General features: G+C 45.2%; 1 protein-coding gene across 1 annotated transcript in view; it reads right to left on the reverse strand.

Annotated features, from left to right (window-relative positions):
* Positions 1–13,848, reverse strand: part of ITPRID2 (ITPR interacting domain containing 2) — a 99,523-nt gene extending 85,675 nt beyond the window's left edge. Inside the window, exons 1-9 of the mRNA XM_048061444.2 lie at positions 13,696–13,848; positions 13,261–13,542; positions 13,112–13,160; positions 7,779–7,828; positions 6,887–6,943; positions 4,234–4,270; positions 2,909–3,007; positions 2,191–2,399; positions 542–1,251 (exon numbers count right to left, since the gene is read on the reverse strand). Of these exons, the coding sequence (XP_047917401.2) occupies positions 542–1,251; positions 2,191–2,399; positions 2,909–3,007; positions 4,234–4,270; positions 6,887–6,943; positions 7,779–7,828; positions 13,112–13,160; positions 13,261–13,495 (1,446 nt within the window). The 5' untranslated portion in view covers positions 13,496–13,542; positions 13,696–13,848. The remainder of the gene's footprint in view (positions 1–541; positions 1,252–2,190; positions 2,400–2,908; positions 3,008–4,233; positions 4,271–6,886; positions 6,944–7,778; positions 7,829–13,111; positions 13,161–13,260; positions 13,543–13,695) is intronic.
* Positions 13,849–18,134: the final 4,286 nt, after the last annotated feature.

Consider the following 18,134-nt stretch of genomic DNA (forward strand, 5'->3'; position numbering starts at 1 on the left):
ATTAATTTCTAGAGAACAAACAAGACCACATACAGTAGATTGCCATCAAAACCAAAACCATGAGATGAGCACCTTACCCTACACAACAGCACTTTTCACTGTCTTGCTCAATCCACAAACGTATTGAGTTTACTTTTAGGTAACAATAAATAAAGATTAACAGTTAGCAATCTACAAAGGCTTTTTTATATACAAAGTCTAACCTAGGTCTATTTCCACAAGAAAAGATTGTGTTAAGAATGGAAAAGTTCCTAATAGGTTTTGCCAGTGACTGCAATTACCTGCGCTTGATGAAAAGAAGAATGAGAACATTCATTCTGACTCTCAGGAACAACAACATCATCGTCAACAGCATTATTTCAATAAGAGGATCAACTAGCACAGCCTACCAAGAGAAAGTGACAACTGTCCTATCATCCAGAGAATGTAAAGCATTCCTGGAGAAAACACTGTCAACTGCACAGGAGGGAACATTCCTCTGCTGGCAGCCAGCAAGTTATGTAAACTGTATGTGAAAACAAAGTCATATATTTCCACCTACCTCTTCCATCTCGAAGGAGTCTTTCTGCTGAAGCATGAGATTCATTATGGAGGGGTTTGCAAGGGGAACGCAGGGCTCTCTACCCGGTGATGCCACAGGAGGCCTTTGTGTCGGGGCGCCGCTTTCGGACGTGCTGCTGTTGGACGTGTTGGAACTGCTGCTGAGGTTGGAAGAGTCCAAAAGACCAGATTCTTCACACAGTCTGTCCTGGGGGTTTGCCAGCCTGCTGTTTTGCACATCTGCCGCAGGCACAGTATTCTCTTGCTTATCATCAGTTCCAGCAGGCAGGCTTGCGGGTTTGTGAGCGTCTGTAGCATTCATCTGACTACTGGCTATCTCCTCTTTTACAGTAGCCAGAAAAGAGGGAGAGTCTTTCTTTTTAGAGTGTTTTTGTAACTTAGATTCATTTTTAGCGTCATTTTCCTCACTCCCTGGTTCAGCTGGACTTTTCCCTTTCTCAACAGGTGAAGGTACAGGACAGCCACTACCATCGGCCTGCTGTGCACCGCACAGATTGAGCTTAGACAAGGTCTTCATTAACCGGCTGGCTGTATTGCTGCGATTTAAAGGGGGAGGGCTGGAAGCTTCTTTGCTGGAAGACACTGAGTTCATACTACCAATTTTCTGCAAAGGAGTCCCAGAGACTTGAGAATACAAAGAGGAAAAAGCATTGGCCACAGTAGTAAGCACTTCAATTTGGCGAAAACGACCTGCACAAGAACAAAATATAAGGCAGAGCTTAAGAGGACCTTTGGTGTCATCGCAGCTCAGAATTGCTGATCTATCTCTACATCATTGTACAAACTGTCAGTGACGGCTGTTTTCTTCATATCTGAAGAGGGAATTTTCATCATAACCTGCACTCACCCACCCCAACAAATATCTCTCTACTTATATCCAGAGTCCCAGAGATGGACTGAACACTGTCTAGTCCTGTAAGCTGAAAGTGATACCACACAGTAAAAAGAAATGGAAGAAAAACTTTGCAAGAGTGTTTGGTAAACGCACAAGGAGAACAGCATGGAAAGTCTTCACAAAGTAAAAAAGGGACACAGGTACACAACCGCAAGTTAATTTACAGAGTTCTGGCAGGAAAAGTGTTACTTGGATTGCTCCGTCCATCTACAAACACAACAGGACATTTCAGCTATGCCTTCATTTCAGAAATGCTCATTCCTGACCTAACAAAGCTCCTGTCCAAGTCAATAGCAATACCGACAGATTTCAACAACTACAGAAGCAGGTCACTGCTGACAGCTTTCAAAAATACTACATGGATACTGAAGAACACAAGAAAAAGACGGATATAGCTACTTGTTTCAGTGTTCTAAATCTACGACAGAAGACAAACTTGGAAGAAAGAGACAGGAATGAAACAAAACAGAAGGCAATACACATCCTACAGAACGCCCTTCATTTCTTTTCGCAGCTATAGATCTCTTTCCTTCACCCCAAGGTGTAAAACACTGATGGTCACCTCTTGCCGTATTTAAAACCAAGGTAGAGACTCATTACAGCTTCTGAATGGAATTTGGCTTTTAGACTGTACAAGGGTTTTGCCAGAACACTAGATATAAGACCTTCTTTTGAGATTGTTTACGTAGTTTAAAAAAAATTAAAAATAAACTTTGCTTCAAAAACATACTTACTCGTCAAAGCAAAATTTGGATTTTCCACTTCCATGCGCTGCATCTGGGCATTCAAAAACACTTTGATATCTATCCCTCTGGCAAATGATGATGAATTAAAAAATCTTGCTGGAATTTTTGAAGCAATATCTGGTTCATCTCTTCCAAATCCAAGGTTATAGAGCACTTCTTCAGGATCTTCCTCATAAAGCTCCAGTAATTCAGAAACACTAGACAAACGACAAGATGTTTACTGTCTATGTCTGACACAGTGCCTTCTGTCCAACTACTAGTTCAGTCCACTAGCAAGCTTTGTCTATTGAACTTTTGACTCCTACAGCTCAGACTACTTTAGGAAATAATTTTGGAGATAACTGCATCTGAAGTTTTGGTTCACACCACCAGAGACATCAGCCCTGACACATCTCAGATCCAATCCTGTTATTTATAAAGTCAGCCCTTACTCTGCAGAGCTCCAATTTTAAAGTGGTATTTAAGATTTCAAACGTTTCTAAGGCTTAGGACCATCCGTAAGTATTTACTGCAAACCACAACTGAAAACAAATAGCAGTTTTTCAAGCAACCAAACGAGAATTCCCTTCTCAGCTACTAAATGCAACAATGCATATAAATCAAGCCAAGTCCATTTAACTTAGAAACAGAAGTAAGTTTTGCCAGCAAAACAGAGCCAAATTCCACTGAACTGCGCCATGACCTTCAAAGCATAGCACTCTTTTACCTTGAAACAGTTGCACTGCTTTTTCCAGAGCCGGTGGAGTTCATACTTCTCCCCTTCTGGTGGAACTGAAGCCTCCTCTCCTTCGCCAGCATACCATTGCTGTCAACACAAATGGACAGGACCACTGCGATAAACCCCTTTTGTTCGGGGATTTGATTCTCCGTCTCAGAGTGGAGCTAAGTCTCCAATGCTGCTGAATTTCTCTTCCCCCGTTCAGCGTTATCTGGTTTATATTAGCCATGTCACTTATTGAAATACAATAACAAAAGCGAGCCCTGGGACGCCTCAGTAAAAACGTATGTAGACTCTAAGTATTTGAAGGCAAATGCAAGCTGAGAAAACAAACCCCGATCTCCCCCGGCTGCCCCACCCTCCCCGATCCCACCCTCCTCCAGCGAGGAAGCCCAGCCTCGGGCAAGCTGCCCTGCCCTGCCCGGCCTGCCCCTGCCCGGGCTGCTGCCTCCTCCGGCAGGACCACCCGGCCGTGCCACGGCCCTCCCTCACCCTTGGCTGCACCCGGCAGGCTCCTGAGGAAAGCAAAGAGGCTCCAGGCTGGAGGAAATGGAGCAAGATGATTTCCAAGAGGGACTGCGGGCCAGTTTCTTTCCCAATCCCAAGCTATTTCCTTCCTGTGTCTGGAGAAGCCTGCTCAGCGTTAGCTGGTACCTCGGGCTCAGACGTACCATTACTTACTCCTAGAGATAAACCTGCCAAGGGGGAATTTTACCATGAAAATCCTAGTGCACACACAGCAGAACAACCACTAAGAAACCAAAGGTGAGAGGATTCACCTGAGAGCACGTTTACAGAGCCCGGCTCAGGAGGAGCAGCGAGGCTGTGCCGGTGTTTGCTGGAGTCCCAGCAGGGGTTTTAGTTACAGTACTTTTCATTCAGAAGCTATCCCTGTAAAGCAGGAGCTTCTCCTCTCTAAGTCTTTTTCCCTACTCCCAAAGGACACCTGCTTTGACAGGCAAAAACAGAAATGGTGAGGGATCAGTGAGCCAAAGAAGGTAAATCATACCACAGTTACTCAGAAGATCTTGTTTCTCTGTGTCGTCCCCCCCCCCCCCCCCCCCCCCCCCGTCATCCCCCAAAACTACTTCATGTCTGCTGGAATAATTAAAATCTGCTTTTTTTTCTGCATTTCATATTGACTATTTCTGTGCTATCTAGATTTTCTCTTTCCTTCTCACATAGACTGGCAGGACCAGAAGAGCTTTAGCTCTGGGGTAGCCTTCACGACATCCACTGCACCCTCTCCACCTCTCCTTCCAATATAAATATTTCTCTGAAGTAAACAAACAAATAAAAAAAGAGAAGTTTACCATGTTTCCATTTGGGTATCACTCCGTAGATGATTAGCTGTAGAGAAACAAGAAGTTGTTATGCACAAAGCTCCTCACAATTACACTACCCACAACTGACACAAAAAAGTAGCCAACAAGCGCTTCTATGAATACTCCCGCATGTGCCAGATTTTTCTTTCCATATAAATATGATTGTCAAGTGTTCCTAGTTTACAGCTGATATAAAGACAATCTGGTTTATTCAGGCTTTGTCTAAAATAAAATCTCGCACGGACTCATGTTTACTTGCCGTAATGAATCATATTAACTTGAAGTTTTACATGCAGTAAGTTGGCAATTGTTATATAAACAGACAATTTATTGCTTTGCAGTTGAAGACATGATTACCAGCTGAAGGGGGAGGAGGAGGAGATGCAGTCATGTGAAGATTGCTCAGCTAGAAGAGAAGAGCAGCTGGTGCCCATGGCCAGGTACAGAGACCGCGTGCGTGTCCTTAAACCAACACAGTTAACTCTTGGTGGGGGCCGGGCCCTGGCTCTCCAAGCTGTGCCAGCCATAAACAAAAGCTACACCAAGCTGATGGGACCTGTCACCACATGGGGAGTTGAGGGGACTCTTGAGGAGGCCAGCCACCAGATGCCAGGCGCCTGGTCACCAGCCCCCTGCGGGGAACCCGGCCCTTTCTGAAGCTGCAGCAGCTCAGCTCCACACGTCAGCACCCCAGGCAGCATTACTCTCCTACAACATCAACACCCTGTCAAAGAAGAGAGTTGAGCCCCAGCCTTAAATTATGAGCTCCCCCAAAGAGGCGACTCAATATTAACAAACTTGCCACAGAAGAGAGGCAAGGAGCGCACATATGTCATAGCAACCCTCGGAATCAGCTATGGAAAGAGCAAAGGTATGTCAAACGCTGCCAGGAAAACCCTGCATCTAAACTTGCTGTGCCTCCAAGGGAAATGTCAGCAACGGGGAGTAAAACATGGAAACCTCACCACCTCCCTTTTCAGAGACATCACGAAGGATCTTAAATGTATACAAAATGCAGAACATGCATTTTTTAAAAATATCCTTGTATATAATATGAAAGCAAGCCTATCTACATGGATTAATTGTTGACTAGTTCTAGCTGCTGAACCATGGGTTTTAACAGCTCAGCAGGGTGCTGGGGTTACAGAACCCTGTCCAGTGCCCTCCACACCATTCTCACAGGGCTCTGGCTTGTCTCTGGGTTCCAGCAGCCAGGGATGCACAAGAGCAAGGCATTCATGCCAGCTGAAAACAGGCTGTCTGTATGACAGGGCACGCAGCGCTGCTCCAGGCAGCTCTGTTGTCCCGTTGTTCTCTCACAGAAGCAAAGCCCTGCAGAAAAACCCGTGTCCTTACACATGGAAATGAACCAGCAATTCTAGCATTAAGAGACTCTCTGCTCCCCAAGAACAGAAATCCTTGAGAATGATGAGGGGAAAAATTGAAATTAAAAAATAAAAAAAGTGACATGATTTTCTAAAATGTGCTGACTCCCATATTCTTAGTCATATGCTCAGATCTTGGATGATTGTTAAAAAGAAACTTTTCCTATGAAATCTTCATACTGCTGGCAATCTAACAAGCGGAAAAGACTGACAGGAAAAAATAATAATAATCCTATTTAATCTATTGCAGTAAGCGAATAATTTACTGCTTCTCCATCATTATCAGATCAACTGTTTTCCTCAGAAGTCTTGAGTCTTTAAATATTAAAGACACTTCCTTCTCCAGGCTGTGTCCCACTACTTCAACATCACTAGCAAGACAGCTGTGGACAAAAGGGCTTTGTACTACGCAGGTTCTAATACTTTTTAAAAGCTGTAGCTGAAGAAACACTGAAAGATGAAGGTTGATTTTTTTAAATTTATTTATTTTTAACTGATAACAGATACAGTCTTAGAGCTCTTATTCTGCAGATACCACCGGCACCCAGTTTGAGAAACTATTTTGTGCTATTTTATTTCAGGGTCTACTGTTAGAAGTTTTTTGTTCATTTGTTTGTGGACACCTCTATCCCACGATGAAGAGTAAGCTACCAAGGGAGGCTAAACCAAACAAGACTAGCCACATCTCCTTCTCTTTAAAAAGGGAAAGAGAAAGAAAAGGAAAGCATCTAACAATGGCAGAGTACATAACATGCCTGATCCAAAGTATTTACTCAGCTTTGACATTTTTCATTTTTAAAAGCATTTATCTCTTAATGAGTTTGCCTCTTGGCTGACAGAATTTCATTTCTCCTTTCAAAAGCCTGCACTTGCCACTCCCAAGCATTTCGGTGGAAGTGGAGCATGCACAACTGTCAAGAGGAACCCATGGACAAGAACAACATGTAGGGGAAAACACTTTCACACAGCTCCAGCAAGTACTCTGGGCTGTGCTGCAGCTGTGGGCTTTAGCATGTGAGGGCAGAAGGAACTCAGGGCTGACTCTGACCTTCAGGTCAGACCAGCATGTTTAACAAACACAATATTCTAATAGACTCAGAAAGCATATCTACTTGCATTCTCCTGTGTGTTCTATGCTGGTTTTCTAGTCTGCTTTACTTTGACCAGAAGGGAAATGCTATCTTTCAAAATAAAAATCAGATGACTGAACATGATTCTTTTTTCGATAGAAAAAGTCGTAATCCTGCCACACCCACCTTCGGCTCCCAGGGATAAGTCATCTTCAAAACTTCCTCCATTTCTCACCAGCATGCCTGAAAATGTACAGTTAGCAGTTCAACAACTGTAATGCTGCAGTGTTTTCTTTTTAACAGATTAACTAAAGGTATTAGCAAGACACTTCAGTTGATACAACAGGATATAACTAGACCATATTTACAATCCCTGCATTAGTCATACACTAAAAATGCACAAAGAAGTTACATTTGAGAACATAAAAAAAAAAAAAAAAAAAGAGAACAACTACAGCACTGCTTTAACTTTATGCTCAGAAACATCCCCAAGTCAGACTGCAAGCAAATTAATTGCAAGTACAAACCTAGGAGTATTACCCACCATATCTGTTCCTTCTGCTGCTACATTAGCTTCCAGACCTCTTACCAGAGGGATCCAAAGTTTGAGTCCGGGTTAGGCATTCCCCTCTCTCTCTCCCTATCCCAGATTAAGAGTTCAAGCAAAGACTCCAGAGACAGCCAGTAACTCCTCTATGCTGTGTCACTACCTGCAAATTCTCACTGTACTTTGAACTTTAGTATTCGGACCTGCTCAGATAGTAAAATTTTCAGGTGTGGCAACCTGAGCTATTAGATGCAGAGACTACCAAATGCTCACCAGCTCGGAGAAAAAACTCCTCATTCTGCCTTTTTTTTTTTTTTTAAGGCTTACTAAACTCTCCAGAAAGACTGAACAGGGATCTTTACCCTCCTTTCCTGAGTTTCTCAGGCACAACTGCTTCTCAGTGAGAATAATTCAGCAAGACCAACTAGACTGTCATTTTTGCCACTGTCAAATTGCTGAGGTCTCGGGTGAGCATACACAAGAGCTTGCTTCTCAGAAAAAAAGATCTCAGTAGGTAAAACCTTTCCTTACCCTTCAACAGAGGATTGCTCTGCTCATCCAGGGAGGCTCCCAGAGGCGTTCTGAAACCACAGAAGAGATTAATACCAGCTTAAAAACTTGCTGCTTCATGTCCTTCCTTACAGCGTGCAACAAGCTTGTGATAGCGGTTGTCCCTCCCTCCGCCCCCAGAAAGCACAAACATATGAGGACTGGCAATAACTTCCCAAGCAATCCCCAGCCCTCTGAGCAAATAGGCTTTGTAGGGAAAAACAACAAAAGAGGTTGATAACGACTGCAGTACTGAGGCATGAGCTGGTGGCAAAGCTTCAGGGCCAGCAGCCCTCTCTCGAGGAAAATCATAGAATTCTGAGCAAAACAACCGAAAACCGAGCATGGGGTTTGAATGGACTAACTCAATCTCATTTACATGATAAAAACCTAACCAATTTTCTACAAATTTAAAACTTCTTACCATAGATTTACCTCAAGCTTTGGAGAGAGGGGTGAAAAGCTGCACTTGCTGATCAGAAAGATAAAAACCTAGATAGCTATGTCAGCTGTCACTTGCCAATGATGGCGTTTTATAGACTCTTTATATTAGCTCTTATTTAGATGACCTCTAGTATGGCTATTCCTTGAAAGGCAGTAGATTTTTCAAATCCCGCTGTGTCCAAAATTAGCAGCAGAAACCATGCAAGTAACAGGTCCAATCCCTTTCTGCGCTCTCATTAAATTTGTTGACTTTATCTGGGTATTTCTTTGTCTTGTCTCTGAGAGATTTCTAACCAAAAAGACCTGTCACTGTTAAGTAGAGTAGCATAATACTCAAAGTCCAAAACAAATTCAGAAATATAATACTCATAAAGAAGGAAAAAGCAGATGATTTATGTGCCTATATTATGTATGTTTCATTTGGGTTTTTAATTAGACGTATACATAAACCTGCCCAAGGAACTTGAAGCAAACAGTGCTCTGATACAGTATTTGTTTTGGTGTCATGGCCAAATTAAGCAACAGAAGTTTGCATCTGCTTTGTAACAGACCTTATACTTTACAACTCTCCCCCCCGCCCCCACCCCGAAAATAGTTCAGAGTTTCCACATGCAGCATGCTGATAGGGAGCAAGCTAACTTTGACGTATCTTTTGAAAAGCAAAGAAAAGCCACTGCAGCAAGAGGCCAACTCAAACAGCAGAAGCAGCTAGGTGCACCAATGTGTTGCAGGTGACAGGACAAGGTCCACAGAGACTGAGTCTCCTCGATTTCTGTGTACGTTTCATGTCAGGGTTTCAAAGAAGTTAGGGCAGGCTGTCTAGGCCCTTCACACTCCAGCCAGCCCTGTGCTCTGTGGTAACAACCAAGCGCACTGCTCACGCGCTGGCTGTGAAGGGGACCTTCCCCTTCTTCTCCCTCCTGTTCCCTGGTGGCTACTCCAGCACCTCCAGCTTTTCCATACAGAAACGTGCTGCTGGTCAAGCTCAGGGATGCACAAGCCAACTGGCAGAAAGCAGTGAAAGCAACCACTGAAGCTGGCATTTCTTTCAGAAGTGAAGCCCGTCAGCGCTGCAGCATGTTGGTGGCTACAGGAAAAGCAGCTCTGTCCGTCTGCTTCCCTGCTCACGCTCCTGAACACACACATACAGCTGCGTTGCATCCCCTTCCTTTAGAACTGCGTTTAAGAAGCAGGTGAGGCACAAATTTAAACAAGGGGCAAGCACCCACACCAAAATCCTTGTGAACAACAGCAGGAGCAGCTCTGCTTCTTGGTGTAGGGCTGTTTTCCTGCTGCAGTGCCCAGGAGCCAGCTCCCCAGGGCCTGTCCCCAGGCACCCTGTGACAGGTACGGTTTGGAGGCCACTCCATGTGCAGGAGCTCCAGAGGCAGCCACAGGCCCTGCCACCTTCATGTGGGGACAGCGGGGAGAGTATGAAGGGCCCTAGGAGCACCACAGGCATTGGAAAAGGCTGGAGCCAAGCGGCCACTTGGGCCAAGGAGCCCTGCAGTTTTTCATTTGCATTCCCACGTGGATGAGTCACACATTTATTACCATATTGTACCAATGACTTAAATCCAGCAGCGGTGTATCAGGAGCGGGATGAACCCTGGGACGCAGGTAAGAGGGCGCTGTGCAGGGCCCGTGTCACGCCTGAGGGTCCCCACAGTCCTGCAGGCTCAGCTGCCACTAGCGGCAGGCCGCCTGCACAAGTGGGACGAGGGTTTTGCATGGTGCTGGAAACACCATTTAAACCTCTGCTTTTGCAGCCTTACTTGGGTAGGAGCAGTGTTTATTTTAAACTTGAAGCAAAAAACAAAAACTTCTTCTTTCTGAGGCATTTCAAGAACTCATTTCCTGCGTATCTACAGGAGATAGTTCCTAAATACCTCTGACACCCCCTATGCTACTGGAGGAGTTTAAACTTACTGAATTAAAATAACACACACCACCGCACAGCTGACAAAAGTTTCTCCTTTCCTATCAGTGTAATACAAACACTTTTTTTTCCCATCTTAGTTCAATAGAGTTAAAACTAAAAGTCTTTGCAAGCTTTCTCATTGCTTCAAAATGCCTTGTCAAGCTTCTGGGAGGAGAGAAAAGAATCCCTTTTTCAAAGGCACGCGATTCCCAAAACATGAGCAAACCGGAAACTTTGGGTAACATCTGACATTTCTGAAGCCTCCATAATTCTTATCACAGTGTGATACATACTTGTTTTTCTTGTTTTGCTGCCTTTTTCTTTTTTTTTTTTCTTTTTTAAAATAAAGTTAAAAAGCATGGGATACGAGGAACACTCATCTCTCCTCCAAAGCAGATGTGAAACAGATATGCCAAGCAATATGAGCTCCAAACTGCTAACACGGTTAACACAGGACAACTAGTAATTCTTTTTATCTAACTTATAACACCATTGATGCTTTTGGAAACAAATGAAGGAATAAATCTTATAAGCAGATCTGTTTATGCAGTGGGTTGATATTAATTTTTTTGTGCTACTGCCAACTCAAAACAGAAAGTGGGATTTAAAATGTGCCAATTTTCTTCCAATGTACTTTTCACAAAAGCTGATATAAACTCAGACAAAAGGGGAATGACTTTTTAGAAAATATGTAACAGAGAAAATACTTTATTTTAGTAACTGAATGGTTGTTTATAGTAATGGTTATATTTTTGTAGCAGGGCTAACTGGTAAGAAAGCAGTTGTGCGATAGACCAGAAAGAGATCAGTTTGCATAGGTTGCCCACACTTTGTAGCAAACAAAGCTCCACAGCAAAAGCAGTGTTATTAAATAATAATTATCTGGGATGAAAACAATCATAAGTTTTCACAACAACTGTTGTTTTCAAGTATTCTTTTTTTAAACAATAGCATAGTATCTATAGGGCTGTTCTGACACCTTTTACACTTTCCTCTTTTCCTATATACATTGTTATCAGGAGTCAATCAGTTCAGGGTTTCTATACATACAGTCACTTTATAACCATGGAAGCTGAATAATCATTTTCCTGAATGTATCTAGCTACTACTGCTCCCATGTATACCATATACACAGAAACTAACCCATTCTGTGATTTTAAAACACAAGGAACTGTGCGCTACTTCAGGCAGCTGGGACTGTACCTCCCATATGATATGAGCAGTATCTGCATGCCCTCTGCATGCTACAGACTCAAAGGCTCACTCCAGCTTGGATAGTTTGGTTTAAGAGATCTTTAAAAAAAAATAAATTCAAATTTTATCTTTCTGATGAGACACAAGATTCTTCTGAAAATATTTACAACAGTATAACTACACTTTAAAAGACTTCTGTGAAAGGGCCACAAAGGGTTTCACAGACAAGCATTAACTGAAGCCTGCATCCCTATATCAGCAAAAGGGTAAACTTGTGCTTTATTTCCTTACATGTAAGATATGGAATTTGAGTGTAAAATAAGATTCCCACATTTCGTGAATCAACTGCCAGCGATGCAAACACATTCCACAGAAGCGCTGGGAGCTGGTTTTAACAACGGATTACTGGAGGACCCGAATAAAAGAGCAAGCTCTGTATTATTATTCAAGATTTGTGAATATCAATTAGATATTTGTGCTGCAAATTTGCAGTAGTGTGCTATTCCTTAAATTCTGTACCAAAATAGAAAAGACGACGGTGCCAGGGAAGGTTCTAGACAAAAATCCTGCAGATACCGAGAAAAGTGCCACAGCCGCATTAGCAAGCATTTCTCCCTCAAGGGCCTCTTCCCCCTTTGCTCCTTCATTTTTTCCTCTCCCAACTCAAAAAGTAGTTTTAATACAGCACCAAATCTATAACACTTTATGGATACGCTTTGTTAGACTTTCAAGGATATACTTCATTAGGTCTAATTTCAGGTAAATTCAGAAAAATCTCCCATTTTTGCATTCTGGGGGAACAGCCTGTCTGGTTTGAACATTGGATTTTGGGGTACAGCGTGATTTCAAGACTCTTGCTGCCACCACCCCCTCCCAAGGCACAGCCTGGAGAGCTTGTGAAGAAAACTACACTGAGGACACTGCAACTACAAAGCAATCCGCACTTCAGTTACAGGAGTAAGCTCAGCTCAGCCGCTTACTGGATCAAAAGATCATAAAGGCACAGCTAATCTTAGAGGTAAATCTTCATCTTAAAGTAGCTGTGCTCAAAAGAAGGGGAGATCTTGAAATTTTGTTAACTACTGGAAAGCTAATTGTTCACTTCCCCCCAACAGCTCTGGCTCCAAGGGCTGCTAGAACTGAATGGAGAAAAAGACAGGAGAGAAGCAGCTGCAATGGGATGTAGCATTTATGCTTTTATGTGACTGAGGCTGAAGAAAAAGTACTGCAGTCAGCCCGCTCTGAACACCCACGGCGTATTTTGTAACAGCACCAGAATCACAGAATACGCACCCCACGCCTCAAGTTAAGGAAGTCGGTCCACATGGTAGCAGACTGACAGAGACTTGGATAAATCAAGCTAGCCTACACTGTCACTGCTCCTGCAGACCCTCTAAGCACAGAGGCCACTGCCACATAAGCAGTTTCTTTAAAGCTGCAGCAAGAACCGGGCAGCAGGGGAGGCATTAAGCCGGAGCCCCTCTGCGAGGCACAGAGCAGCTTCCAAAACAACGCTGCCTTCCTCTCCCGAGCCGAGTTCCTCCCCTGCCAGAGGACTTCGGAAAGCCTGCGGCCTTGCTGCATGGCACACGACGGAGTAAAGGTGCCAAGCGCCAGCTCGTCCCCATCCCGCCCTGCAGCAGCACTGCCGGCAAACCCCGCTCCGTCCCGGGGTGCAGACGCCCCCCGCGGGACCGGCCGCCACGGAGGTGGGTTCGCCCCCCCCAGCAGCAGCAGCAGCAGCAGCAGCACCCACCTGCAGTCCTTCAGCCATATCGCGATCTTCTCGTTGGGCACGCTGTGGCCTGCGGGCAGAGCGGGAGAGAAAAGCCGGCAGTCAGCAACCGCCCGGCCGTCGGGGGCGGCCCCTCGGGGGTCCCCGGCCCCGCCGCCCCCCGCTCTGACCTGCTTCTGCGGCCAGCGGCAGCTTGCCGCCGGCGAGGTGGTCCTCCTCCTCCTCCTCCTCCTCTTCCTCGTCGTCTTCCTCCTCCTCCTCCTCCTCCTCGCCGCGGGCCAGCTCCGCCGCCGCTGCCGAGAAGTCCTCCGCTTCCGACGCCTGCCAGGAGTCCCGGCTCTTGGCCCAGGCCTTCCTCTTCTGGGTCGCCCCCTGCCACTCCTCCGCCGCCGGGGGCTCCTCCATCGCGACGGCGGCTTCACGCCGGGAGGCGACCGCGGCTCGGAGCCACCCTGCGGGGAAGGGACGGGGAGGCGATGGGACGGGGCGGGAGGGGAAGGGAGCCGAGCGGAGCCGCGCCGCGCCGTGCCGCCCGCACCCACGCGCTGCCCCCGGTCCCGGCCCGGCCCGGCCCGGCCCGGCCCGCCCCGACCCGCGGTACCCACATATCGCGCGGCGGGGAGGCGGCGGCGGAGGCTGCGCCCGCCGAGGCTGCGGACGGCGGCGGCGGCGGCTGTGACTTCCTCATACCGCTGCGGGGAGAAAACCCGGCGGCCACGTGATGGCAGCGGGGCCGGCGGCAGCTCGCCTCCTGCCGGGGCCGTGCGGAGCCGCACCGCACAGCACCGCACCGCGCAGCACCGCGCAGCACCGCGCAGCACCGCGCAGCACCGCACCGCACCGCACAGCACCGCACAGCACCGCACCGCACAGCACCGCACCGCACCGCGCACAGCACCGCACAGCACCGCACAGCACCGCACCGCACAGCACCGCACCGCACCGCACCGCACCGCACCGCACAGCACCGCGCAGCACCGCGCAGCACCGCGCAGCACCGCGCCGACGGGCGGGGGCTCCCCCGCGGCACCGCCGCGGAGCCTCCTGCCTCTCTTGCAGGGGTGGGAAACCCACAGGCCTCCGCTCCGGCGCAAGCAGATGGCTGCGGGACGGCCGCCGCACCGAACAAGCCGCGTTGGAGTGGGAGATGCGCTTCCAGGCATTGTCGTCTGCTTCAGGGAGCACTGAACCAAGCAGAATAGAGTGGGGAGGACCCAGCTAAAGGCGAGTCCCCGTGCCTGGGAAGAAGGTGTCATGCAGAAAGCCACTTTCACGGCCAGGGGACGGAGGGCTTTCCCAGCCGCTGTCCTTTCGCTCGTTGCGATGCTGGCCGAGGTTTCGGCACCAAGAGCCCTGCACCTGAGCTGGGCCAGCCCTGGCACAGCACCCCAATGCATGCCAGACGCTGCCCACTGAGCCCCAAAAGCTCGCCCACAGCCGTGGCACCTGGGAGAGGAGCTCTTTGAAAAGGTCCCTCTTACTGCTGGCTTTGGGAAAAGGTGCTGAATTACTAGGCACAAAGCAAAACTGACTAGAGTCCTCTGGAGGTGTAGCTGGCATTGACAGGCAGGCACATGAGATACCTTTTGTCTAAAAGTAAATCTGGCTGTGGAATGACCAAGTTGATGGTGCTTAATAAATAGATATTTCTTGCCACAGGTAAGGGACTATAGTAATATCCTCTCATTTTCTAGCTTAGCAGTTCAAACCTTACAAGGAATTTCTGATCATTCTTTTCAAATGCAAGTGTTTGTTCTAAAGAGCAGACTGCCCTTAAATCTTTCTTGCTGATCCCCAAACAGTATTTTCTCACCATGGCAGACTCACACAATACAATTTTTTTTTCCCCATCACGTTTGGGCCATGTTCTGAGCCACGTCTGTTCCCAGCAAGGTGAGTTAGAGGCCCAGCACCTGCCCCACACCACCAGACACGCTGTGCTGTGGCTTCCTGCTTGACCCAAGTTACACAGGGGTGTATTTACAGCCCTGGAGTCTTAAAAACTGATTTTTCTGGGTTTGCTCATAAGAGCCTAGCACAGCGTTACTCTAGCTAATAGCCAATATTTCTGTTTTATGCGTATGCATCAATAGATATATCTGTTAAAACCGAATCTTTAAGGTTGGGACATTCGGTGAGAGCTGCTGCAGAATCCCGTGGGTGGTAGGAGAGGTGTGAGAGATTTCACTGCTCCGATTGTTTTGCTGCTTCTCAGGGAACACAATAGCGTCTGGGAAGTAACAGTTTCATTGGCACAGCCAAGAGCTGAGGCTGAACAGTTAGTTGCAAGCTAAAAGCGGCTACTGTCTGCTGTGCCAATACATCCTTAAGGAGTTCTTAATCCACAAATTACTGACATTATTGCCTATAATTGCTTGTCTGTTGTGACAACACATATTCAGGGAATGTTTGAAATGTAAACAGCAGCCAGTAGCTTTTTACAATGCAGTCCTGCAATGCCTGCCACATACAGCATGGACTCTCACTTGCACCTTTTTATCACATCCCAGAAAGTTTCCTTTTGACTCTATATGGATGAGGATCACACACTCACCATATTAAGCAGGTCTTCTTTCTATGGAAAATATCTGGCTTCTCATTTCTTTCTGTACTTGTAACCAAAAAGTGATTTTGTTTTGTAATAAAAGCTCCTCTCACTTCAGATGGTCATTTGTTAGATGTACTTCAAAGAAATAAGTGACTGGGGAAAAAAATCCTGTCAGGAATTCTTGTCACTTAAATCAGGCCAACTTGCTTTTTCCAAATTATTTTTGAAACTATTAAAATTGAAAATGCAGTAGCTAGATAAGAAAGAACTACTACAGCATAGATTCCTGAAATAGGGTTTATAACTGTAGCACCATAGCAGTACTGCTTGGCATTATAGTAAAAAATATATAAATAAATAAATAAATAAGTAAAAGCAACAAAAAAAACCAACTCTTACATTTCTTACATTTGTCATCTGGGCATTGGACCTGTATACATAAACGTGTATATAAATATATATGAATATACACTGAATACACACACAGATACAATTTAGCCCAAGGTATCCTGCTAAATCAAATTGCTGTCTTTTGTTCTCCAAAGAGTAAAAAGCTTTGAAGATGATTTTTTTTTTCCTGCAGAGGATTATTTCAGATACAAGATTGTCTAAAAAAAAATAAAAAAATCATTCCTACATAATTCAAAAAGACATAAACGAGGCACTTCCACCGCTTCCTCTGGGGACTCGTCTCAGTGTCCAAGTTCACGGTGAGTAGCACTTTCCTGCTGTGCTACAGCTATGCTTTCCTATGCTTTGGGCATGAGCAGACTGCTTTCCTGCTGGATCTGGGCATCAAGGGATCCTTCAATATTTCCCAGAGGGCAGAACCCAACGTCCCCCTGAAGGACAAGCTCAGAGTGTACCAATGCTCTGTGTGGCTAACGCCCTATTAAATGCCTTTTGACTGAAGACCTGAGAGTAATCTTAAAGGCTGGAACATTTAAAGGAATGGTACTATAAGGAAAAAAAATATTCCATTGGACTTTCAAATTGCAGTGAGAACCAGCTCTCAACAAGAGGAGAAATTTCATGCTGCTGCCTAGTGTAGGCCTTACCTTGGGACAAGCAGTTCCCAGTCAGCAATATATCCCGACTACAACTGGATTTCAATGTGGTTGGTTTTTTCCACACAGAAGAGAGGAGGAGCTAATGAATAGTTCACCTTAACAAACATCATAACAAAAAGCATTCCTACATAGTAACAAAACTATGATAAATATTGTGCAGTTATTTGCTTTGGCAGGGTGTGTGTTCAAGAGCAAGAGAATGCAAAGAAACACATAGCCTGATGTCATGTACATCTTTAAAGTTTCCACAGCTCCATTTTAGTAAATGCACTATGTTAAATTAAGCGATTTCTTTCTGAGCCAAGACTATTAAAAAAAAAAAAAAAAAGTCTACTTAGGCCTCTGTTATACTATAAATGAAAATGACAACCTGGCAAGATACCAGCAATAGCTATTGTGTGTCAAAGGAGAAAGGTCTTGTACTGTCTTTTGTGATATTCTGTGTTTGATGGCCCCCTTCAGGGATGGGCAGTTTGGTTTTCTGACTTCTCCAATACATATCATGCATCTGCAAATGAAAGCAAAAAGGCTGGAGATTAATCTTTGCAGAGCTCCTTCAAGGAGATAGTTGTTGGGAAGGTGCAGATATCTCTTCAAGTTGCTTTGGCAACTTCCCAGCTTCTCCAAGTGCGTCTCAGCACCCTCGTCTTGTTTCTAGCAAGAGCAGGAGACCAACCAGCACTTTTCGCCCACAGAGCTTCCATAGGTATTTTCCCTGCCAGTGGAAATGCCTCATTTTTACTTTTATTTTTGGTTGGTTGTTTTTTTTGTTGCTGTTTATGGTGGTTTTTTTTATGATTTTTGTTTGTGTCATAGGACAGACACCCTCTATTGTGTTAAGCCTTTTGAAATCCTTGTCTCTCTCACAATACTGACAAAGCACTCCAAGAGCATCTGCCATTTTAGACCTTTGAGGATTTTCTTAACATACTTACAAAAGGAAACCTTAATTTTTTTCATACCATCAAAGCTTGCAGGAACCTGAATCAAGTAACAGAAAAGCTAATTTGCTAAGGCAGAACAGAGAGTCTCCTTGCATCCTATAAAATACACATGTGCCATAAAATACTAAATAAAAATGATGCTCATAAAACAACATACTGCATTTCATTTTAAAAATATTTTCTTTTTTAAATTATGTATTTAAAGTGAAATGTTGCAAGTTAAAGGCAATTGCATCTGGAGTGTCATTCCAGTATCTTTCTTTACAAAGAAGAAAATCCTATACTGGTTTGGAACCATCACTGTTACCAGACAGATGTTCTCTCTCAAACATATGGAATAAAAAGGATGGAAAATAACCTAGCAGTTTTACTCTAATAAATTAAAGTGTTCAGACAGCCTCCACAGCTTTGCCAGTCATTTTGTTTATATAAGTGATATACATGATGTTTCTATACAGATATATATATATTTTTTTGTAATA

Source organism: Anser cygnoides, chromosome 6, assembly GCF_040182565.1.
Source record: "Anser cygnoides isolate HZ-2024a breed goose chromosome 6, Taihu_goose_T2T_genome, whole genome shotgun sequence".
Classification (NCBI taxonomy): Eukaryota; Metazoa; Chordata; class Aves; order Anseriformes; family Anatidae; genus Anser; species Anser cygnoides.